Source organism: Engystomops pustulosus, chromosome 2, assembly GCF_040894005.1.
Source record: "Engystomops pustulosus chromosome 2, aEngPut4.maternal, whole genome shotgun sequence".
Lineage (NCBI taxonomy): Eukaryota > Metazoa > Chordata > Amphibia > Anura > Leptodactylidae > Engystomops > Engystomops pustulosus.
This window is the reverse complement of record NC_092412.1, coordinates 71,291,255-71,317,747: the sequence shown is the minus strand read 5'-3', so window position 1 is coordinate 71,317,747 and position 26,493 is coordinate 71,291,255. Positions and strand designations below refer to the sequence as shown.

Below are 26,493 nucleotides of genomic sequence, written 5' to 3'. Positions count from 1 at the left end.
CCAACGCTGAAGGAAACTGAAGACTACAAGTTTTAGAATGTCCGGAAACATTATTATTCTGGGATGACATTTCACTTTTGAAATATGCACAGCGTATTCCCAACATATACTCTCAGTGTACCAGCTGACACATGCTGGTAAAAGAAGACTTCGTTATTACCTCCCTCTGACCAATATATGACTCATCCGCTGAAAAAGACAGGGTGGCAAGACATAGCGGCACAGATCTTTCCAACCTGCTCCTTCCTGCTGAGCAACGTATACACTCCGCGGAGGCAATGGAAGCCTATTAAGAGGATACACTGGATGAGCGGTTACGTCAATCAGCAGAAGGGACAACGCCGAAGACGTCACTGTCCATATAAGGAAGTGATCTCACTGGGAAAACACCCTGTACATCGGCAGCAGCCAATCACCAGCTGCTGCCATTGTTCACTCCTGGCCTCCACACATTCAGGGGGAGGAGGAGGAGTAACCGGGTGACATATAACATTATATAAAAATACAGTGGGATAGGTCTGTGCCATATGTTGTAAGGAATATGCCCGACGTGTCCTTACAACATATGGCAAAAATGCAGTGTCATCCTACCCTTACTCCTCATATACACATACTGGATTAATGATTTCTGTTCAGCTTGTAGCAAAGTTAGATACACTTTAAAACATTCTCCACTGGTGTAAGAAGACTGCTAGGTTCTTGTTCTACAATGAGCAGTAATACTTTGAGATGATCCATATGGTTTTCACCAGTGTGCACACACTAGTCTGAGCAGCTAGTGGTGAGTAAAAAATTGGAATATAATTTCCAATAAGTTTTAATCCTGATACTTGCTCCATATATTTATTTTGCGTCATCACATGTAGAACTAGAAATTGCATTTCTTACTGGAAATGTTAGTGATACTGAGTGGAAGGTCCCCGTCATGGCTGATTGCATGTGATAATACATCCAGCATTGTAAAAAGCAGGCAGGCATCAGCATGTGCACCATTAGGCACAAGTCAAGGAAAAATTTCTGCACCAGAGATCTGCCACCTGTCGAGAAATCCGGCTCAGCGGCAATTCCACTGACTAGTGTCTGTATTAAACAAATCTATAGATGAATATATGTTTGCATTTTTAGTCCACACCTCTGTTTTAGCTTTACCCAGCATGAAGCGATTCCACCCTGTGATCATTACAGTGGAGAAAACATAACAGTGAGAAAGCATTGGGCATGACCTTATTATACGCTTTCCAGACAGAAAAAAATTATGCACGGGCAAAAAGGTCATGGTCTGCCTTTAAATATTGATGGAACAATGCTTTATCTCCTATTCACAATAAAATATTAAAACATAACCCGATGTGCTTTCCAATAAACCCGCCTAACCGAGAATCTATTCTACATACACAAAACATATTTATACACAGGATTATCCAGTACATATATGTAGATGATACATATACAGAGTGTGGAAGGGCGACAGATTGTTTACTGAAGCTCGGTACATTTCTTCCCTGGAGACAGAACTTAATTTGGAAGTCACTGTACCAAGTCACCTAATGAATATACAGCGTGAAACACAATCCTCTTGTTAAGTTTTGTAGAATGTTCCCTTCTCAATATATATTTCAGGACCTTATAATCATCTCCCAAACAATAACTGTACAAATAATATGAAAATAGTCTACATGCAAAACTCCGAAGCACCGAATGATTGTTAATTAAGAAAATAATGTGTGTTTTTCAATGCAAAGCGTGGGGTTTATTTTAATCCCTTGTTATCTGTATGTGCTTTCACGCCAGCATACAGAGCTCAATGCTCCAGCTCCTGGCAGGAGGTTTCAGCCAATGGCCGTGTTTTTCCTCTGCCAGCATGCATAGAAATGTGACTATAAAAGGCTAATCACCTTCCCCATATCCTCCCTTCTCAGCAGCTGAGCATCTTCCCTCTCAACAAGTCTGGGGATACAGATTGTTTTTCATAACATTGTGCCCTGAAGAATTGTGGCTGACTCACTGGGCTGCGTTACAGCGGGTGCCGTTTATTACCATCCACTATCCAAGTAGAAGGAAATAAAATGTCACTTTGTAGAGTCTGATCCACTTATGTTTCAACTAGATTAGGACAATCAATCTGCAAAGGAAAACTCTTACCTGAAACTAGCTGCTGGCCAGCAAGTCCTACAGGGACCATCCCCAGATTATTCATAGCGGTAGCCCAAGCCGTGGGGTCCGTTACTGACATGGTGAGGTGTGTTGCATCGATAGCTATACTTCCCAGAGCATCAGCTGCTGCAGACAGGAAGACAAGACACAAAGAGCGTAACTGGCACCTAAAAGACTATAGAGAAATCTATTTTGGCAAATGTTTCATTTGATGTGCATTGGCTTTGCCGGTCTTGTCGGGATTATTTACATCATTTGCATGAGCAAAGTGCTACATGTAGCAGATGTAGCCGTGTATAACAGGATTAAAATGGTCCAAGGGTAAGATCAAGTGATGCAAATCATTAGAAATAGGCATTCATTACTGCATGGTTAGGCACATTTGCCTCTGGGGTCTATGGGGAAGAAAATGATTTTGGTGATTTGTCATCTGTCTTTCTTCGTAACATATTTTTATTGTTTTGTGCATTTAAGGAAATAAAATGACACACAAACACTGCACAAAAGCTGGTGCAATACGTTTAAGCTACTGAGTTACTGAAGGAAAAAGACATTAATCAGGGGACGCTGCTGTTTATTTGATCGCTACTCCATGCCCTCATCATCTCCCATTTGGACTACTGCAATATTCTTCTAAGTAGACTTCCAGCTAACTCTATAACATCCTTCCAATTCATCGGTCTCTTCGCTTCTCCTCTGCCAGTCTGTCCACTGGTTACCCATGCAACAAATTCAGTTTAAAATATTAACAATGGCTTACAAAGCCATCCAAAAGCCAATAACGTCCAACACGTAATCTCTGATACTCATAAGACCTTCATCTTCACTCTCATTCTATTTGCATTTCTCACAACCGTGTCCAGCAATTCTTCTGTGCATCCACCAAACTGTCAAACTGTTCCCTATGTCCCAAACATTCAAACATAAGCTGAAAACCCACCTGTTCAGGATTGCCTGCAACATGCAATAACCTCACTGTCATGTTTCCCCCGCTTTGTGTCTCCAGCTACCCTCCCATATAGATTGTGAGCCCCCACACCTCCTTCCACATGTTCCAAATCATTGTAGTTTTTGTGTTTTGTACTTCCATTTGTCCTCATCTTGATGTAATGTTATGTGAACCCCTTATTGCAGGTTAATCACTATGGAATTATGGTGGTCTATCAAAAATAATACTACATGTGTGTAGAGGATTTAAAAAGGTTGTTTTCATCCACACATCCTGAGCTTCTTTAACTTCTAACGGACTTCTGGACAGGTATTGGACAAAGCATCTGGTCCCAAATCCTATTCACTATAAGGCACAAGGACTTGTGATCTGCTCATTACAAGGAGACTTGGCTGTTAGACCTCCCAAGAATCTTACTATGGATAAGATATAAATCTCTATAATGACAATACCCAATTTAAATATTTGGTGGATGGGAGAGAATCTAATGTGCCGGAGTAACAAGGTTCATAGTATAGGGGGTTTACAATTGAGCATGGAGACAATAATGTGAGCAATAAAGAAAAGGGTCTTATAGTGGGCACTGGTTGTGGATAGCTTTCTATGCTATTGTTATAATCTTGAAAGAATAATAATAATAATAATCTTTATTGATATAGTGCCATCAAAATATAAGGGATGAGTTTCAAAACCCAGGCAGCACAATACATGAATAATGAACATGCAAACTTCTATGCATAAGACTGCCAAGACCGAGCCTGCAAGAAAGACAAGCACATACATGGGATCAAAAACAGATTGAAGATGAATGTGAACCTAGCCCATACTGGCACTAGTAAATGGCCACTTACTTTTCTTACTTTTATGACCTGGGTATAAATCATTTTTATATGCAAAAACCTAATAACTGAACAGAGCAATAATCCAATATTCCCAGGAAGACTCAGTTCAGGAGAAGTTCAGATACGCACTTTATGAGTTATAACTCAGGTACATACTAACTGTTTGAGTTGTAAATATATTTTTTAGCAGCTAAACTTTTGTGTAAGCACTGAAGCACTACATCATTAGGTGGTTTCTCCACACAAATAGAGAAGGGCAGTAAAATAAGTTAGCAATGAAGGCAATAAAGGTAGAATAGTACAGGCAGTCCCCGGGTTACGTACAATGTTTGTTCTTAAGTTGAATTTGTATGCAAATGGGAACTGTATATTTTATAATTGTAACCCCAGCCAAATATTTTTTGGTCTCTGTGATAAATGGATTTTAAAAATTTTGGATTGTCATTAGAACCAGGATTAACAATAAAGCTTAATTGAAGACCTTTGATAACTGTTATAGCAGTTTACCAACATCCAGAAGTCCATTTGTAACTAGGGGTCGTGTGCAAGTCGGGTGTTCTTAAGTAGGGGACCGCCTGTATAAATGCTTCACTGTAGATCCTATGCAATTGTGAATTTATCACCACGTTGTTTGGTTTCTTGTACTTCTTTGAGAATGTTTAGTAGCAGTTGACACTTTTCTGCTGTACCTGTCAAGTTGAGATTATTTTTTGTCTCACTTGAGTAAAAAAAAAGGCTCAACTACGGCAAAAGAGGTCTCAACAGTGACAAAAAAAACTATCAAAAAGTAATAGGAGAAACAATGTGGTAAAAACTACCCCCAAATGTGACATAACACAGCACATATGCATCCCTGGTGTGTGTGTTATGTCCAAAATCATCACGTTTAGAAGTTCTTTCAGCACTAGGTGTCATACATCAACACTTCTACAATTATATAATTATGAAATACAATGCGATTTCTTACCTGTCGCCATTGTTTTTGCAGGGTCTTTCTGCAGCTGTTCGGTGCTTTCAACTATGGATACAGCTCTTAATGCATTGTTATCACTTTGAGACATGAAAGCCTTTTTGTTAATTGAAGAGTCCACCAGCAACTCGTTACGTTCTAAATGGAGAGAAAAAAAAAATAGAGAGAAATGAAGCGCTAAAATGTGTTAAGCATTTAAATTGTCTGTCTGAAAACATAAAAGACGTGGCAGAGCCATCTGGTGCATAAGGAGGTCAGGACTGTGATACTTCTGGGACATTAACTTGAAGCTCCTGTACAGCGGTCACTACCTGCTTCAGAGCTGATTTAGCTGTCACTTTGTCTGCCAGGAGTCACCTGTAATTTTCTTTCCTGACAAGACAACAGTGGCAGTGCAGGATACATACTCTGTTCTTACTCTCTGACATGGAAGAGTCATTATAATGCTAGGGAAAGATAGTTATCGGATATTTGTCAGACAAGTATCCCACGGCCCAGCAGAATCCATTTGCTACATATGTGTGCGGACCTACTCGACTTCATAGCTATAGGGTTGGCCACAAGTAAAAAAAGGTTACCAGGTTAAGTACAATACCCTATTCGAGTCTCCAGCAATAGCTTTCAGGACTTCCGTTGGATGTCCGTGGATCTGATTGCCACCTCTGGCATGTAGCCTTTGTTTGGGTCAAAGAATAGCTTTTATTTTCTCCCTATTGACAACACTTACGTGCTCTACATATGTCTGGAGGAAGGTGAATAGCTGTTGGCCAATCACAGATATATGGCCAATCACAGCTATATGGCCATAAAACAGCTATATGGCCATAAAACAGCTATATGGCCATAAAACAGCTATATGGCCAATCACAATTATATGGCCACTCTGCATACTTAATTTTATGTTACATTATCATTTTTACTATAATTTGTTCTCATATTATGAAAAATATGCAAAAACATTTAATAGGTTTCAAAACATGGCTATGCAAGTCCCCATGATTTATGACTTGTTGATCATATTATTTATAGGCAATCACAATGGCCTTTCTGTGTGGTGGCCGACACACTAAACAAACAGGCTAAATCATTAAACTCAACTGTCAGGACATAAATCCCTGCAAAGAGAGAGAGGACTTCGATTAAAGGTAAAAATGACAAATAAAAGCAATGAGACACGGAGAAGTATGCCAAGTGACATCCTATGACACGCAACACAATGAATAGTCAATGCGTTTCTATTAATCACTCCAACTAGCACTGCCAGGGATGTAACTTTCCAAATGTTGTCAGTCTTCCCAGAATGGGCCGAATTTTGGGACGGCAGAATGCATAAAGTAGCAACTTCATATTCAACACAAAAGCCGCATAATGCTAATTATTTCAGATCATACTAAAGGCTTCCCACCACACGCTGCACATTCCTATTTAAAAGACAATTTTATGTAGCACAAAAACAGATGCAAGCAAGATATGACTTCTCCGAGACCCACAAAACTAATCCAAAAGAAACCAGCAAGGATCACGCCATCCAGCACACCGGAACCAGAGCACATAATGCAGAAAGAAGCTGTCTAATGTAGCAGCAAATTTGTGTTTATTAATCTCAGAACTGTAAACGCATTCATTTTACATCGGTGGAAGGCTCATAGATACACACATACAGGATTTATTGGTGTAATATAGGAGCTGGTCTGGATGTTTAAGGGTCCTTTGTCAGCTTCCAGATCACATATAAACCAACCTAGTATTGTAGGTGAAATGTCCTGCATTATAAACATACATTTATTGGGAAAAGCTGTGGTCTGAATGCAGATCTTTATTAATATTTCAATGCACCATGGGTGAACAGTAAGGTGTGGTGTGCCTTCTGTTGCCCAGTATGACTCCCAAGCACCTCCCCTACAGTCTTTAACCTGGGCAAGCGAGGCTCAAGCAGACGTTACCATCACATCCATTATGCACTAAATTGCTCATCTGCATCTCAATAAAATGAAGATTTTCTCTGCATTCAGACTGTGGATTTTCTCAGAAATGAATGCTTATGATGCAGGACACTTCATCTACAAGGACATAGATTCAGTTCATAAGTGAGCAGGAGAAGATACATTTTTATTAATGGGAATCTAAATGCTTCCAAATCATTCCACAAGTAAAACAGCGCGGAAAAGGACCATTCAGAATCTTTCCAGAAAAGGTTTTCAAGAAAATTTCGACTTATATGCAATCCATTCTCAAGGTACATGGCTGTACCTGCTGTTACACACTTTATCTTCCAGCATCACCCCCTCACAAAACGCTATGTCCAGAAAGCTGCCCTAAACAATGATGTTTTATTTTTGGGTTTCATTTAAGTAGAGGGACTGCTGAATCACTTGATGAGCATTCAGGGATTATCCACAAGGCAGGACTGCTGGTACATGTCGTATTTCTATGCAATGGGCATAATGCTTATATGCAGAAAGTATCAACAGTAACCAAAATTTCTGCCGTAAACGATGGTAAATTTGTAAGGCTGCAGGACATCAAATGCTCTTTCAAAAGCCCCAAACACTTATTAAAACAAAAAGAGCAATAAGCACTACCCCTGGAACATTTAAGGAAAACTTGTGTTTCAAAACTTTGTGCAAATTTGGCCATAACAGTCTAAAATACTACATTTATACCTATTTTTACAAAAACCAGCCTGTAGTTTACATTTGTATTTGTATCTAAAGCAACACAGACAACACACACATACTGTACAAAAAATATTTCCATTATAAAATATGGATCAAAATCACTCTACTAAAATTTTTATCTGTATTCAGTTATTAAGTAAAATGACAATATGCTGGGGGCAATTCATGTGATCTAACAAGTGGTTTTCAAGTCACTTTTCATATTTTCTAAGCCCTAAAGCTGTTTCATCAACGTCCTGGACCCTATATCACCACAGAGGTTAGGGATTCACATTTTATGTAAAAGCAATGCATTATCTGTACTGTAAAATAGTGAGACCTTCATTTAACTTCATGTCAAAAATATAGTGAAGCCCTTATGATCTTTTGGCAACGCGAGCTCGCAAATTGCGGAGTGGTACAAAAGGTCCCTGCCCCTGCTCCGAGTGTTATGTCACACATCAGACTTCACTAAAAGCTCATTTCTAGCACTTACCACTGATTAAGTTCTATTATAGTGTCAGAACATGGAAGAAGTCCATGGACCAGCCTGACCCTGAAATGCTGAATGTACCATAAGTGCTGGAAAGAAAATAAGCCTAAGGGTCATAAAGTTTCTAAACAGAACTACATAGGAAAAATACAGGTTTAGAGCTAAAAGTAACATTTAATTACACAGGACCCTTGGTGATTTTCTCCTACTTAAAGAAAAGGACAGCAAATTATAAAAAAGAAAGAAAGATAAAACCCTTTCATACATGTGATAAATAATGGAAGTGAAATAGTCACTGCAGGATTGGCATTGGGGTGTAGGTTATTTCCTACAGTTTTTTTGTTCGATAGTCACCTTTAACTAATTTCTAAAACATCCTTTACAAGTTAATGACCCTCAAAATATTTTCCCATCTCTATATGTAGCAATATTTCTTACGGCAATGCCGAGGGCTTGACACGCTCCATCCGTGGGGATGCCTTTCATTCTCCTCATCTCATTTATATGTAGGAAGTAGGGCACTAATTATCTGCATAAATGCCTGTTCTTGACTTGTAATTATGATATTTTCAATCTCATGCCCTGACCTGAGAAGCCCTGGAACCGGATGGCAACATAAATGATAAAAAAATGCAATAAAAATTAAAGCTAATGAGGTAATCTATGAAAAAAAATACCTAATTTACATTCAACTTGTCAACTTGCTAAGTTTTTTTTTCTTGCATAAGCAATATAATCTACTGTAATTGAAGTGGGAGAAAATGGTCTATTAGGGCTTATTCAAACAGGCGTTCTATACATTTGCACATCAGATGCTCACTGATAACATACTGATCAATTATCTTCTATTTTTCCCTCAGATGTCGCTAGGGTACCAGGGTTTTTTTTTTGCAACCATCTTTTTGTTGTTAACAATCAAGAAATAAAATGGGTAGAATACAATGTGCCGTATGGAATTGTAAAAAAACCCAATAAAAAACTGTTTGATTTTTAATGGAAGAACAACCTCTACAGACAGGAATTTATGCTTTTATTCTGTTAAATCAATAAAAACTATTGAAACAGAAAAAAACCCAATAGACTAAAAATTTATGAATTTTTGATGGATGTAAAATTGACACATTGGGGCAGATTAACTTAGCCGGGTCCATTCGCGAACCAGCGCCGCGTTCTCTGCGGTGGATTCGGTCCGGTCGGGTCGGGATTCACTAAGATAGTTCCTCCGACGTCCACCAGGTGGCGCTGCTGCGCTGAAGTCCGCTGAAATGCACTCAAGTACACCGGCCTATTCGTGGTGAAGGTAAGTGCAAGCTCCGCAACACTTTTTGTTTTTTAAATGCGGCCGTTTTTCCGAATCCGCCGGGTTTTCATTCGTCCACGCCCCCCATTTTCCATTGCGTGGATGCCAGCGCCGATGCGCCACAATCCTATCTCGTGCCCCAAAATCCCGGGGCAATTCAGGAAAAATCGGCGCAAATCAGAAATATTCGGGTAACACGTTGGGAAAACGTGAATCGGGCCCTTAGTAAATGACCTCCATTGTCCAGCAGTAATCCCGCAGCCACCCTGCAAGCATCAGAATACAGCAGTCATGAACTAGTATGAAAATTGCTAAATGCCGCAATTTTGTTGCAACTGAGGGGCGGAGCTGAGCCTTTGCATTGAGAAACCATAATCCACAGGAATAAGTGACATTCACTTATTTCCTGTAGATCAAAAGTCCACAATGGAAAGGAAGTTTCCATTGGATAATTCCCATACACTATAATGCTACTGTATTATGCTGAGGATTTACTGTCCAGAAATGCTGTAGCAGATAGACTTAGACTTATTTTCAGGTTAGAAATGTGGTCATTACGTTGATACCACGTTAAGTATAAAATATACACCATTAACATAGTTCAGCAATAAACAGTGTGTATCAGTATAGAGCTGTGACTAATGGCTTACCATGTATCTTGAGGCAATGCTTGTGAAGGGATTTTTTAAAAAGGTCATATGTTACAACAAAGGACATGAGATGCAAGGTTTTCAGAGGCGGATTAAGACTACCATGGGCCCTGAGCCATACTATAGTCCAGTGGTGGCGAACCTATGGCACGAGTGCCAGAGGTGGCACTCAGAGCCCTCTCTATGGGCACCCAGGCCATCACCCAGGTCACCATTTAGGACTCAATACCTTCTCCTGTAGTCACAGGCAGCCCAGTACATGCCACGTTCAGCACTATTTTAACGTGACTAGAAGTGCAGGAGGAGCAAGGAGGTGCTGACAGAGCTGGATTATCATTGCAGACCCTTTTCCGGTCCTGTGATTCATCCTGTTAAAGGACCTTAGAGGTAAACTACAATAATAATCAGAATTGCTCCTTCTTTCTGCTGTATTGGTGTCCTCAGGATGCCAATACGTTTGAAACCTGTGAGTTACTTTAGTTACTTTAAATTGGCATTTGGCACTTTGTGAAAATATGTGGCTTTTGCTTGTAGTTTCGGCACTCGGTCCCCAAAAGGTTCGCCATCACTGCTATAGTCCCTACAAGTCTGGAATTCTCTTCTTACATGTCTTAATAAGGTTCCTGGGGAATGGAAGAAGTTTCCCTGCTTTCATTCTGCAGTTTCAGGACCCTTGGATGATATTCAAAGGTCACGAAATGGCTCTTGTGTACTTGTGTATTTAGGGCAGCAACAGATGTATGAGGATTTCATGGGTGAAAATCCTATTGAGTATAAAATTTGATGGGTGGCCATGGGCCCCATAGGTGGCTTGGGCCCAGGGCTATCGGCCAAACCGCTTATGTTATACACCACTACTGCATGTAAGTGACTTTGTCTGAAAGTAACTAAGGCAAAGTACATCATAACAACAGGATGATTGTATTAGCCAAGCCTGAAGGGGGTATAGAAGTCTATACATGCACTACACTTCTGACGGTTCCAATTCTTGGGTAATTAAACTAGCGGGCAAAAATGTAAAATTCTTGATGGATTCAACTGAAAGTATTCACTAAAGATAATGGATCTTTTTTGTCTATGACTGTGATGATATCATTACAAGAACATACACATCCGCAGCTGTGTCCAATAAAATGTGTAGTACTAGGAACAACTTACCACATTAAACATTCCCAGCACATTGTGCTTTCTATGGCTCCCTAATGACCTGCATCATAACAGTAACAAATAATTTGTCAGGGAAGAAGACTGTCCACAGGCGGTGATGCTAGACACCTATGTAGCCAACTGAATCAGCAAGCCGTATCATAAAATTTGGACAATTTAAGATTTGCTGATCCTTAATTTTATTTTATACTGGGAAAATAGGACAAAAGTTTACTTCTCATTTTACCCAACAGTGTTCCAATAAAGTACATTATCAGTCCCAGCAAACACTGCTTAACTATCTATACATCCCATTACCAGCACAGCAGGGAGAACTTCCAAAGTTATAAATTAAAAAGCTTTGCCTACCAAGGGAGCCCATTAATCTGAAATTTCGGACAGTAAATGTTATTTAGATTCACATGAAAAATTGCCTAGTGTTTGAAGCGTTCCAAAGCAATAAATATCAACATTTGCTTATATTTTTTAAATAATTGGCAATAAAGTAGTAGTTTAGCTACCTAACAATATGCATTCACATAGTGGAAAACGTATTGGAAACAGCATGGAATATTTAGTTTAGAAAACAAAACTTTACAACACAACAATATTAACTACAATGATACAATGTTGTTAACTAAATGTGTAGCATATCCTTAAATGGGAACCAATAACACACACACATATTATATGGTGTGTATATTGGTGTATAACTGAAACATTTGGCAGCTCTTTTTTGCGCCTTATGTATGATCATGTCTTTTACCCGTGATACATGTTCAGCTTTGCCTATCCTGGCAGGCGCCACTACTGGCTTTATTTTGAGACTTTTTGTTGCAAATAACTCAAATCCACACAAGCCATGTGATGGGAGGGTTATATACAGGCGTGGACACCGCCATAAATTTTGGGTCTGAGGCAGAGGCCTGCATTTTATAGCTTTCTAGTCACTCATTTTTTTTAAAAATGTAAATTAAAAAAATTAAAAAAAAAAAAAAAACAGCCCAAACTGCAACATTTTAAACATTTGTAGCATGTGAAATAATTACAAGTTACTTGTTAAAACAGGATCCATACAAAAAAAAAAATCCTTCCTCTGCACCTGCCCTGGACCAGGTACAGATTTGCACCTAAAAAGTCGCAAAAATAAACAAAGAAAAAGTGATACATAAGTGAAAAGTTGCACAGAACATCTGCAAAATAAAGATACATAAGCCAACTGTATAAGCTCCAGACAAAGGCGAAAGTGAAAAGTCACAAAAACAGCAAAAGTCACAATTAAACAAGCAGAAAAAAAGATATATATCCCCCAGTGTTTCTTACCTATGATTAGGACTGTGCTGGGATGCATTCTGCCCAGGTATGGGAACCACCAGTGTATACAAGCTCTGTATATATACACACCTCACACTTAGATGTACTTAGTTGTATAAAGCAAACTTTGAAAGGAATGAGATCTCTAAAGGTTTTATGCCGTGAGCGGTCAAGTGTCATTAAGATGCCTGGGTAAATCAGTGACATATTCGTGTGAACAAAGTCAGCTTCACTTCTCTATTAGATGAAATTTACCTTGAAGGAAATTCACAACAGAGTGTAACCAGTGTAAACCAGAAGCAAATTGCCATTTAACATATGTGAGCGGATGGTCGCAACGCGATTGTGTGTTATTCTTTAAACACAAGTAACGAGTGAGGTTACTGCTACTCAGGTTCGAGGCCATTAAGAAGTCAGTTTGGATATTCAGACACATAACAGGCTATCTACTTTAACATAAATGGCTCTTATGTATGTAAACTACAGCTGCCTCTGGCTATAATAAACACTATATAAAATAGCACATCTTCCTCTGGGTGTAATAGCTTGTACATAAACAATATAACCTATAGCTCCAGTCATTTATTAAACAGCAGTCTAAATATTTCCAAACATACAGAGCACAAACACAGGTACATGGGGGGAGGAATAAGGAAACAGAAAAACCACATTGGAAAATTATTTATCAAACGTACATGGATCTGTTTGCAGCTTTTATTCATCAAGGACGCAAGGACAGAGCACTATACGCGTGTCCCAATTTGCTATTTGTGTCTATTTTAGGGTATTTCTAGACAGTAGCATTTTCATCTACTGGAAATTCAAAAATCTTGTAATATGGGGTTTATATTTTTTTCTTAGGTCTTATACTGGTGCATTCCATAGATATATATGGTCATGCTAGAACCCACAGACACATGGATAGGATTTGTCAAGATATGGCGCATAGCTTGCCATAGCTCTTGATGTTCCACCCACTCCGCCAGATATACAAAGTATATACCTCTTAATATATCTAGTGCACAACCCGCCAGAATACAGAAGATTATATTAAAAAAACTAAATATAATTCTCAGTGAACAGAAAGATACTGAAGTGGATACATCAATCGCTTGGCATTCAGCAGTCACTCCCAGAGACCTGGTTTCAGCTGCCACTGTCAATATATCAAACTGTTCCGACAAAGTTGTAAGTTCTATATTGAAGTACAACTTTCATGTAAGCCAGCAGTGGCCGCGTTTTGAAGCCAATCCCATCTAGCTTGCCTCTTGCAGTCTTCAAATAAGAGATTCATTTATGAACACAAAATGTAATTCTTTAGATACCTCTGTTTCGGCTACTGTGCCAAGTGAGCGGTGGAAGATTGCCGGTTACAAAGAAACAAAGCAAAAGGGACATCACACTGTAAACCATTGTATAAAGCACAATGATGGAGGTCTCCTGCTAATTTGTACAACGTGGACAAACTGATTCGAGGTTATCTGTGCAATGTAAAAGGTGACTGTTTAAGGACGTAACATCAAACTAAATAAAAGCACAGACAAACAGCAGCGATAGGGAAACATGTCCAGGTAATTGAAAAGTGAGAGCTGTTAACTCCTTCTCTGCAAGACAAATCAGCCTTGCATAGCTGTGAAAAGGCGAGAATACATTAGGCACATTTACTGGTGCTAGAGTTTAGATTAATCCCCCTGTCACACAGCGTGCATCTGTTATGGGAAGTAAAACAGAAACGGATAATCATTTTAAGTCTTGTTGGCTAAACATATACATTGGGTCTGCTGCAGCCCATGCATTCCAATTTGTCACTTAATCAAGCAGAACTGTGTAAAGAATGCTTTTCCATTAAGGAAGAGCAAACAGTAGCTCCAAGGCTCCTTCACATCGTGCCATACTTTTTATCTTCAAAATCTTCCTGTCCTTGTAAAAACCTTTTTACACTCTTGAAAAGTGCTCAAGTTGCAGCATCCGTGAATGGCCTTTACAGGAATGAGAACTCGGCTAGCCTCTCATATTCTACAGATTATTTAATGCTATTGTTTTAAATAGGTTCTCATATCCCAGGCTGCGATGGGAAATTACTATGCGACTGCTGCCATTTCTCAGCTTTCAGCAAAGTGCCAATCCAGTTTTGAGATGAACACCTAAACTATTGGAGACAAATTGTTTGGCATGGATTGCCTGGAATACAACTACAGTTCTCTAAACTTTTCCTTCTATGTAGCATAATGCTAATTTCTCATCTAGTACAAGTCATTCCAAAATGTAGACCATCTTCCATGGGACCTCTTCCAACAATCATGTAAATTTAGTCAGATGCGGTGGTGTCCAGCAAGCCATTTCCACTGTAAGGGAACTGTAGCATTACTTGGAAACCTTTAATAGGAATACCAAGACTTTAGTCCGCTAGAGCTGGAAGCGCCAGTATATAGCAGCTCCTTGTTCAGGCTTATAGATAGGGTTCCAATAAAGTGACCACCTAAGCACTGCATGTATACCTTACAATTCATTCATTGCCACAGTAACCCACAACTTGCACAGTATCTGACAATTTGCACTCAGTAACAAAGGACCATGAACATTACTGCCCCTTCGTATCTTCTGTATCAAATATTAAACTTGAACAGCTTTCATTTATCAAAAGCTGAATCTTATATGCCCCATAATGTTTGAAGAATTTACTATTAATGACCGAGAAAAAGTAGGAAGGAAATAGAACCATTAGAAACACTGAGGGCTCAGAATTAACTGATTCAATACAACCAATAACTATTCTTAAAAATCTAGTCTGTGACAAGCTTCAGAGATATGAAGATCATATTGTGACATATTATTAAATGAACACTAACATTTATCCTTATGTCGAGATCCAATAATAGTAACATACCTCCAGCAGCTTTTTCAGCTTCATGATCAGGAGGGCTAAATCGGGACACACGAACCATTCTACAATGAGATCTCTGTAAAGACTACAATCTGCAGCCCTTTCATGGCTAGCTTCTTATATACTGCATTACCAAGATGCAAGGGGTTAACCTTGGGTTGTTTGTGCCTGTCAGATCTGGATAATTCACCTAGTTTCTTGCATGAGTCTTGAAACGTCCCTATACACAGTGCTCCTTGAACTGAGGGCAATTGCAGCACCTCCTCTGTGAGACCTCCCTGAGGCGGCTGAACATGGGAAAACACTACAAGGTTAAGGACAATGTCTGTACTGAGGCGATGTCATCCTGTAGCCATCAGGCCTGTGAGATGTACAAGAGGCTTATATATACGTGAATACTAAGGCTCCGAGGATCATTTAGAGATTACTCCACATTCCTACTGTTCAACATCTTCCCCTCTTCACAAATTCAGACGACAGTGTGCAGCGATGGGATCACAGGATTATAGGTCTATACATAAGAAAATTACATATTGCCCTTAACTGTAAAGATATTTCTGCTGATACACTGTAAAATCTACATTTTATTTAATTCTGTTCATATGGGTCAGAAGGTTCATGGAAAGCATCCCAAGATCAAACTGGAATTCATTCAGGCATCTGGAATATCATTTAATGGCATCATCTTTTATTTTAACACATTCATGAATCAGTCCATGCATAACTACTGGTATAATATGTGATTTAGATGCAAAGAACGAAAATGGAGCATTTTTTTATGTTTCTGAGCCATACGAATGTCTTCAAAAACAATCCATGTGTCATCCGTTTTTGCGGGCTTATGATTTCACTAGTTTGTCCTAACCCCTTGACATTTTAGTGTCACCTAAATTGATCCACAAATAAAGACTTCACATGGATGAAACCGGTGTGGCATCTGTTTTTTACATTCCCATAGAATTCTAAGGAAGTGCTCAAGACAAAAAAACACATGAAAGAATAGGACCTACCCTCACTTTTGCGGCTGGGGCAGTCGGATCATACATGGGGCAAATAAACCCACAGCTGTGTGTATGAGCACATAGGAAAACATAGAGATATGAGCAAACGGATGCAACAACATCTGGTGTGCATGAGGCGAAGGGCAATCAATGTACATAAAGTGCCCTGCTCCTCCCCAACTCACATTCTACTTGGAATATAGTAACTGCAGCCTCTCATTGATTTCCACAGCGGAGGGGTTTTGCCAGAGATTGATGGAAAATATGCGCCAAAATCATCTGTGATCAGAAAGATTTTTGCAACAATATCTGTGACCGAAAACCTGTCTTGCTCAATTGCATGAGGTTGTTTTGTTGGGAAGAAATATATGGACAAGAAAATTATGAATTTTAAATAAAAACAGTGGAAAAGAGAATTTGTGAGAAAACCACAAGGTCCCAATTTAAACAGTGATAAATAGCCAATATATTCTGGATTAAGAAACATTCACTGAGCTGGAACCTGTGCCGTGAGCACGATTGTGGTGTCGAGTTAAACTATTAGCCTAATTCAGTAACACAGAAACATGGGCTGCTTGACCACAAAGCATGAACACAGAGGCGTGCACAGCTAGAGGATATCAATGACCCACACACTGCTATATAAAGGACCCAAATAGTACAGGAGGAAGCATAAGCTATTCTCCACAACCATAGAGATACAGACACATTTGATAGTAAACCAATAAAAGGACACAATTACATAGACAACATCACTCCACTCTACCCACCACCCCGAGCCGGTAGTAATTGGGTTGTAAGGTTGCAGGAATCAAAGGTCGGTCCCCAACAAAAATGAAAGATCTGATGCACTAATCCCTGGTAGAAGCAAGATGAACATGTTGTGTGTACTAAATGTCCACATGCAGACCTGAATGGTCAAGCACCAGTAAGTTACTATAATCAACCATGTAATACAGGCAATAATAAAGTGCAAGTGCAAAAACCAATTGATCAAAAAAATCAAACCAGTCTGCTAGGTCAACACCAAGGGTTTCATGCATAACAATCACAGGGCAACCGATGATCAATGCACAACCACAAACTTCTTGGCCTGGGTGGGAGGCTCCCCGCGTGTATAGTCACTTAACTTCCTCAAGGGAAGGTGCTCAGTTCTTGGATAGATGGTCTAGCTCAGGGGTCAGGAACCTTTTTGGCTGAGAGAGCCATAAGCGCCACATATTTTAAAATATAATTCTGCGAGAGCCGTACAATGGGGCTTATTTACTGAGGGTCCCGAGGCCACATTTTTGTCGGGGATCACGCCACCCGCCGCAGAACATTATAATACACACGCCACCCCCGCAGAACATTAAAATACACACGCCACCCCCCGCAGAACATTATAATACACACGCCATCCCCCGCAGAACATTATAATACACACGCCATCCCCCGCAGAACATTATAATACACACGCCACCCCCCGCAGAACATTATTATACACACACCATCCCCCGCAGAACATTATAATACACACGCCATCCCCCGCAGAACATTATAATACACACACCATCCCCCGCAGAACATTATAATACACACGCCATCCCCCGCAGAACATAATACACACGCCACCCCCCGCAGAACATTATAATACACCCGCCACCCCCCGCAGAACATTATAATACACACGCCACCCCCCGCAGAACATTATAATACACACGCCACCCCCCGCAGAACATTATAATACACACGCCATCCCCCGCAGAACATTATAATACACACGCCACTCGCCGTAGAACATTATTATACACACGCCACCCCCCGCAGAACATTATTATACACACGCCACCCCCCGCAGAACATTATTATACACACGCCACCCCTCGCAGAACATTATTATACACACACCACCCCCCGCAGAACATTATTATACACACGCCACCCACCGCAGAACATTATTATACACACGCCACCCCCCGCAAAACATTATAATACACACGCCACCCCCCGCAGAACATTATTATACACACGCCACCCCCCGCAGAACATCCCAATACACACGCCACCCCCCGCAGAACATTATAATACACACGCCACCCCCCGCAGAACATTATAATACACACGTCACCCCCCGCAGAACATTATTATACACACGCCACCCCCCGCAGAACATTATTATACACACGCCACCCCCCGCAGAACATTATTATACACACGCCACCCCCCGCAGAACATCCCAATACACACGTCACCCCCCGCAGAACATCCCAATACACACGCCACCCCCCGCAGAACATTATTATACACACGCCACCCCCCGCAGAACATTATAATACACACGCCACCCCCCGCAGAACATTATAATACACACGCCACCCCCCGCAGAACATTATAATACACACGCCACCCCCCGCAGAACATTATAATACACACGCCACCCCCCGCAGAACATTATTATACACACGCCACCCCCCGCAGAACATTATTATACACACGCCACCCCCCGCAGAACATTATAATACACACGCCACCCCCCGCAGAACATTATAATACACACGCCATCCCCCGCAGAACATTATAATACACACGCCACTCGCCGTAGAACATTATTATACACACGCCACCCCCCGCAGAACATTATTATACACACGCCACCCCCCGCAGAACATTATTATACACACGCCACCCCCCGCAGAACATTATTATACACACGCCACCCCCCGCAGAACATTATTATACACACGCCACCCATCGCAGAACATTATTATACACACGCCACCCCCCACAGAACATTATAATACACACGCCACCCCCGCAGAACATTATTATACACACGCCACCCCCCGCAGAACATCCCAATACACACGCCACCCCCCGCAGAACATTATAATACACACGCCACCCCCCCGCAGAACATTATAATACACACGTCACCCCCCGCAGAACATTATTATACACACGCCACCCCCCGCAGAACATTATTATACACACGCCACCCCCCGCAGAACATTATTATACACACGCCACCCCCCGCAGAACATTATAATACACACGCCACCCCCCGCAGAACATTATTATACACACGCCACCCCCGCAGAACATTATAATACACACGCCACCCCCGCAGAACATCCCAATACACACGCCACCCCCCGCAGAACATCCCAATACACACGCCACCCCCCGCAGAACATTATTATACACACGCCACCCCCCGCAGAACATCCCAATACACACGCCACCCCCCGCAGAACATTATAATACACACGCCACCCCCCGCAGAACATTATAATACACACGCCACCCCCCGCAGAACATTATAATACACACGCCACCCCCCGCAGAACATTATAATACACACGCCACCCCCCGCAGAACATTATTATACACACGCCACCCCCCGCAGAACATTATTATACACACGCCACCCCCCGCAGAACATTATTATACACACGCCACCCCCCGCAGAACATTATTATACACACGCCACCCCCCGCAGAACATTATTATACACACGCCACCCCCCGCAGAACATTATTATACACACGCCACCCCCCGCAGAACATCCCAATACACATTTGTTAAAGTGTCTGCGCCAGTTTTATGTGGCGGCTGCTCTGTGTCCCACAAGACTGCTAGACTGCTGTTACTGCTAAGCCGGACCATGTGCCACATTTATTACTGACATGCACCACAATTTTGTCTTAGGTCCTAGCTATTTTGTATCTCAGCTGCTGCAGAACCTCACATTAATGTAGAAATGCAGTGGTGGGGGAAGATATGAGGGGATGATGCAGAGGGGTCTGTAAGGGACACTTAGGAGCTTCACAGCTGCTCCTGCACACAGGACACTAAGGGGTTAGTGCAGAGTGTGAGGAGACACTGGGGGGAGGGAGCACTTATCTGTGGCTGATCCCCGGCTGCTGACTCCTTCTCCTAAGGTGCTGGATGTCTCCTCAGTATGCAGCTCTCTGGTCTCCTCTGTCTGAATCTCCCGCGCTGCTACATCCAGCCCCGGGATTGGCTGCAGGCACACAGTCTCCTCCCCTCCCTCTCTCACACACGGAGGAGACTGCTGCAGGGAGGGAGACGGAGGTGCCGCCCCAGAATTAACCCCGCGGACCCTGCGCTGCTCTGCCCATTACATCCAGGGGCATTACTACAGCCAGGGGCACAACAGGAGCCAGGTAAGGGCCCCTGGTCTTGACAGGCAGAGCAGCAGATGCCACGGCTGTAGTAATGCCCCTGGATAGGAGCCCTGGCTGCGAGCCAGATGCGGCCATCAAAAGAGCCATATCTGGCTCGCAAGCCATAGGTTCCCGACCCCTGGTCTAGCTCATGCATAGTGCTGAACAATAATTTATAATATTACCACTAATGATCTAATACATCATGTGTTACATTATAATCCGTTATTATCAGTCTTTCTACGGAATACGGCACTGTGCGTTGTGTATTTTTATGGAGTGGGACAGGGGTGAGCAGCACTCTCCCTGGCACCGATGTATGCAGGCATACATCATGTGCATGTAGCCTAAATCTGCAGGAGCTTGTTAAGTAATCAGAGCTGTGTAGCTCTGTGGCCATGGTCCGATTTCTATCCACTGGAAGTAAACAAAGAAGCTTACTATAGAATGACAGCAAGCAGAGATCTAAAAAAACTGTGAATATAATACAAAAAGTATATTGAAAAATATCTGCCATATAGATACATTGCTTCATACTTACATGTTATTAAAAAAATACATCTGTGTGAAGATAATTTCCATAAATGTAGCCATATGGTCCTTTAGAAATGCAGGATGGATGTACTTGGATACGACCATCACTGATGGAGAGATTGAAAAAAAATAGTTTTTTTCATATGAAATGGCCAGGAGTTACTGCGGTGTTGGTCGTATCCAAGAACAGCAGCCTTGTTTCTAAGGGACAATATTGCAACATTTACAGACAATATCTTTGGATATATTTAGCAGATAATACATTACTGACAGTGGCATTTGTGGCATTTATATAAGGGTTCAGCTTTCCGGAATCTTAAGATTTGGGCCTACACAAAGCTTTCACTAATTTATACAGAATATATGCAGTACCGCAAGTCTCTACTCTGGTCCCTTATTGTTGTAATACAATTGGAGTACTACTGCATACTGTGAGATCTGGCAGCATTACAGGAATTCAAAAAATAAAGTAACTCCTGCACAATATAAATTTATGAAGTATAAAGACACCAATAACCCATTTTATATAATATAGAATATACAGTAAACAATGTACAAAATGTAGTTTCAGGCAAAAACTAAAAACTAAGCTTCTCATTTGCTGCAAATGGTTTGCAGCAGAATTTTTTTTCTTTCTAACTCAAACCAATAATTCTACAGTCCGAAGTCTAAGGGTTGTGAGAATTGATTTTGTGTCATCCATGTCTGTGGAGCTGACAGTTTTTTCTTATTGCACCCTTGGAATATCCATTTTGACCAAACCGCAGACTGTAGCAAGTTTGAAACTATTTCCTTGTGTGTTTGTAGAAGGCCATCGGATCTAACATTGTCTTCAGTTTGTGCCTACTTATCTTTTCATTCACTCATTGCAAATTAAATTATAAGATAAAAACTCCATTCACTTGTTAATTAATGACCTGCAACATCAGTGTTTATTTCTTCTGGCTTCTTCTTAAAGAAAATCTACCATTTGGATTTCCATCCATTTTATCAGGGGGCATCTGCCTGCTGGTTCTTTTTAAAAATGACTTATTTTTATGTAAATTAGGCTGAAGGGCTCTGGTATCACATCCCCATAAAGCACTTTAACCATGCCTGCTGCCTACAATACTCCCCCTTGTAGCTGTCTGCTACTTACTAAGTAGCAGACTGAAGTGCACTGAAAAATTGGCGATTTCCCCAGCTCTCAGATACTGGTATATACCTGCTTTGCCCCATAATGCACATCTATTAACCCCTTAACAACCAAGGGAGAAACAGAAATACCACATGGTCATAATTATTTAGACCCTTTGCTGTGACACTCACTTGCCGCATACAGTTTGCAAAAAAACACATGAAGGACTCCTAGACTATGAGAAATAAGATTCTCTGGTCTGAGGAGACGAAGATTGAACTATTTAGTGTTAATTCCAAGCAGTATGTGTGGAGAAAACCAGACACTGCTCATCACCAATACAATCCCAACAGTGAAATATGGAGGTGGCAGAATCATGCAATGGGGGCAGAGACAGGAGGACTGGTTGCAATGGAAGGAAAGATGAATGCGGCCAAGTACAGAGATATCCTGGAATAAAACTTCTCCAGAGTGCTCCGGCCCTCACATTGAAGGTTCACCTTCCAACGAGACAATGACCCTAAGCACACAACTAAAATACCAAAGCAGTGGCTTCAGAACATCTCTGACTATTTTTGACTGATCCAGCCAGAGCCCTGACCTTGATAATGACTGCCCACTTTTTAATATTTTTATTAATGACCTTGTAGTGGGTTTACACAGTCAAGTTTCAATATTTGCAGATGATACTAAGTTGTGTAAAGTAATAAATACTGAGGTCGATAGTTTAGCATTACAGAGGGATTTGTGGAAGCTTGAGGGATGGGCAGAGAAATGGTTGATGAGGTTTAATGTAGATAAATGTAAAGTTATGCACTTGGGCCATGGAAACAAAAAGTATAATTATGTTCTAAACGGTCAATTACTTAGTAAAACTGAAGCTGAAAAGGACTTGGGCGTATTGGTGGATGGTAAACTTAATTTTAGTGACCAGAGCCAGGCGGCTGCTGCTAAAGCAAATAAAATAATGGGATGTATCAAGAGAGGAATAGATTCTCATGATAAAGACATAGTTCTGCCCTTATACAAATCCCTGGTCAGACCACACATGGAATATTGTGTACAGTTTTGGGCACCAGTGTATAAAAAGGATATAGTAGAGCTGGAACGGGTGCAGAGGAGAGCAACCAGGATTATTAGGGGAATGGGGGGACTAGAATACAATGACAGATTACAAAATTTGGGATTATTCAGTTTAGAAAAAAGACGACTGAGGGGAGACCTCATTACAATGTACAAATAACTGAACGGACAGTACAAGGATCTCTCCAAAGATCTTTTTATACCTAGGCCTGTGACCAGGACAAGAGGACGTCCTCTACGCCTAGAGGAGAGGCGATTCTACCATAGCCATAGACAAAGGTTCTTTACTGTAAGAGCAGTGAGACTATGGAACTCTCTGCCGCAGGAGGTTGTTATGGCCGACTCTATGTACATGTTCAAGAGAGGCCTGGATGCCTTTCTGGAGAGCAAAAATATCACGGGTTATGGGGATAAAACATTTATTTAATTCTTGAAGGTTGGACTTGATGGACTTGCGTCTCCTTCCAGCCTTATATACTATGATACCAACATTCACCATCCAACCTGAGGGAACTGGAGAGGATCTGCAAGGAAGAGACAGAGGATCCCCAAATCCAGGTGTGAAAAACATGTTCCATCATCCCAAGAAGACCCATGACTGCACTAGCTCAAAAGGTGCTTCTACTCAGTGCTGAGCAAAGGGGCGGAATACTTATGAAAATGTGAGATTTCAGGTTTTCTTAAATTATACAAATTAGCAATGTCTACATTTCTGTTTTTTTTCTGGGAAAATGGGATGCAGAATGTACATTAATGAGCAAATAAAATTTAATCTTTTTTGATCTTACCAATTGGATGAAATTTAACATGTATAGGTGTCTAAATACTTTCCATCCCCACTGTACAATCTGATGTTGATCTATGCAGGCATAAAAGTGATTACCGGTATTTGTGTTTACATGACTATGTGATCTCCTGCTGACAAATCCAAACTGCATGATGCAACCATTCATATGGTATAAGCATGTCCGCACGGATCGGCACTTTCCTCTCCATGGACGTATCATACAGCGCTGCAGACAATAGCATGCCTGCCTTACCTCTCCTGCCTCCTGAGCAGCGGCATATGTGTTTGAAAAAGACAAACTCCTAGTTGTAACCATACATGCTCTGTAAAGCCAAAGTGTCTAGTTGTTCTCTTATACGAAACATGGTACATCCATTCCAAAGTACCCAATGCATTAGAGGAAATCTACCATCAAAATGAAGCCTGGATAAACCAGGGACACTTACTCATAGATCCAGGCACTGTGACTGTGGTAATCTCTTTATATTCACATGCTGTAACACCCCTGCCCCATTCCCTCGCCTGCCTGCTGTAATCTCAGAGGGAGGAGGGAGGGAGTGCTCCTAAGCAGTTTAACAGCCTGTGAAGCTACAGCACAGAGGGTCTCAGGTAACAACCACCAGAACCCTCTTGGTTCATTAGCATCATTTTAAAAGTTGATTTTAGAGGGAAGGATGCCATGGATAACAAATATTACAAGTTTACCACAGTCCCGATCCTGATTTATCATACTTTGATACTATCATATTTTGATGGTTGATTTCCTTTGAAAGAAGTACAATATAAAGAACCTAGAACAATCTCAAACTGTAAATGTAGAATTCGTAGACATAAAGGAAAATGTTATTTTGTCTAATGATTTCATTGGTACTTTGATACAAAATCATTCTAAACATATTAAACTGTCCAGTAGAGCAGATATGTATAAAAGTAACTACCAATTTAAGCAAAGTTAATGAATGTCTTACACATCTTGAGAAGTAAATTCCTGAAGGTCTCAAAGAAAAAAAATCTATAAACTTAATTATTTGCTTTTCTTGGCCAGGGCAGAACCTGAACTCTTGAAATTAAAGAAATAGATTTTTTTCCCCATCCAAGCATAGTCTTAAAAAGACAGTGGTACCCAGATGAATATTTTCATTGCCGCTTAATATAAAAAAAATATATATATACACATTATTTAAACATTTACAGAATATTTTTGTATATAATTCCAAATACCTAAATGCAATATATTATACTGATAGCAGCATTGAGATTTTATGTTTTACATTTGTGTTGGGTTTTTTTTTCCTTGCCTGGTGTTGGTTCACAATCACTGAATGGAAAAAATGGAGAAGCCCCAATTTAAATGTAAAGTGGGCCTTAGAATGCTTTTTTTTTGCGACTGAATTTGATAGTTAATAAATTTACCATATTAAATAGCAAAATCTGTAGCTCTTTTTCCTAATTCTGACTAGTGTCAAGTTTACATAAAATGCATTCATGATGAAGGCAAAACAACATTGTAGTGCAAGTTCTCTCAGTAAGAATCACTTTTTTCCCTTGAATTGAAAGGGCTATTCCCATTTCAACAAGTAATTGCTATTGTTTGAATAATAAAAAGTTATACACTATATCTCTGCTTGCTGTCATTCTATAGAGATCTTCATTGTTTATTTCCAGTGGACAAAGATTTGACCATGGTCACACAGATGCGCGGCTTGTTATAACCCACATCTCTGATTACGCTTTATGATACCAACGCACTGTACATCTGTGACCATGGTCAGATTTCTGTCCACTGGAAATAAACAATGAAAATTTCTATAGAATGACAGCAAGAAATATAGAAACCTGTAAGGAATTGATAAAGAAAGTATATTGGAAAATGTAATTATTTTTCAACATACAAACAATTACGTTAATTTGCCAAAGTGGGGAGACCCCTTTAAGAAAACCCAAGATGCATTAAACTGAATAAAGAGATAGTTATTGATCAGTTTTCCCAATATAGGTGATCATTATCATGAAGCAGCTGCTAGAAGCGTTGCAAAGGCCACAACCAGCGCTGATTCTACTTCACAGGTCCACGATTTCATGTCCATTCATCATATGGCCTGTTTGCAGCTCAGTCTCATTCATGTGAAAGGGGTCGGGTTGAATTACCAAAATCTGTGCACACTGTAGATCCTGGAATAACCCTTTAACAAATACAACAGTTTCTATACTTACCGTATTTTTCGGCCTATAAGGCGCACCAAAAATCCTTTAATTTTCTCAGAAATCAAAGGTGCGCCTTATAGGCCAGTGCGCCTTATATATGAACTTATACAGAAATGTACTACACACAAGATGTACTGTACATTTACCAGTGTTTAATAGCTCCATCCCCAGAAATTTCCTGCACCTTCCCACACAGTATATAGGGTCCCTAGCTCCTGAAGTGCCCCCATCCTGCCCT

At 40.6% G+C, this 26,493-nt stretch overlaps 1 protein-coding gene across 4 annotated transcripts in view; it reads right to left on the bottom strand.

The window, feature by feature from the left end:
- Nucleotides 1-26,493, bottom strand: part of ENOX1 (ecto-NOX disulfide-thiol exchanger 1) — a 355,077-nt gene that overhangs the window by 126,914 nt on the left and 201,670 nt on the right. For 3 of the 4 annotated variants that reach the window (XM_072135263.1, XM_072135265.1, XM_072135261.1), the window contains 2 exons: nt 4,913-5,053; nt 2,143-2,280 (listed from right to left, as the gene is read on the bottom strand). In XM_072135263.1, coding sequence (XP_071991364.1) covers nt 2,143-2,280; nt 4,913-5,006 — 232 coding nt within the window. In that variant the 5' untranslated portion in view covers nt 5,007-5,053. The remainder of the gene's footprint in view (nt 1-2,142; nt 2,281-4,912; nt 5,054-26,493) is intronic. The other variant, XM_072135262.1, reaches the window with a different exon arrangement.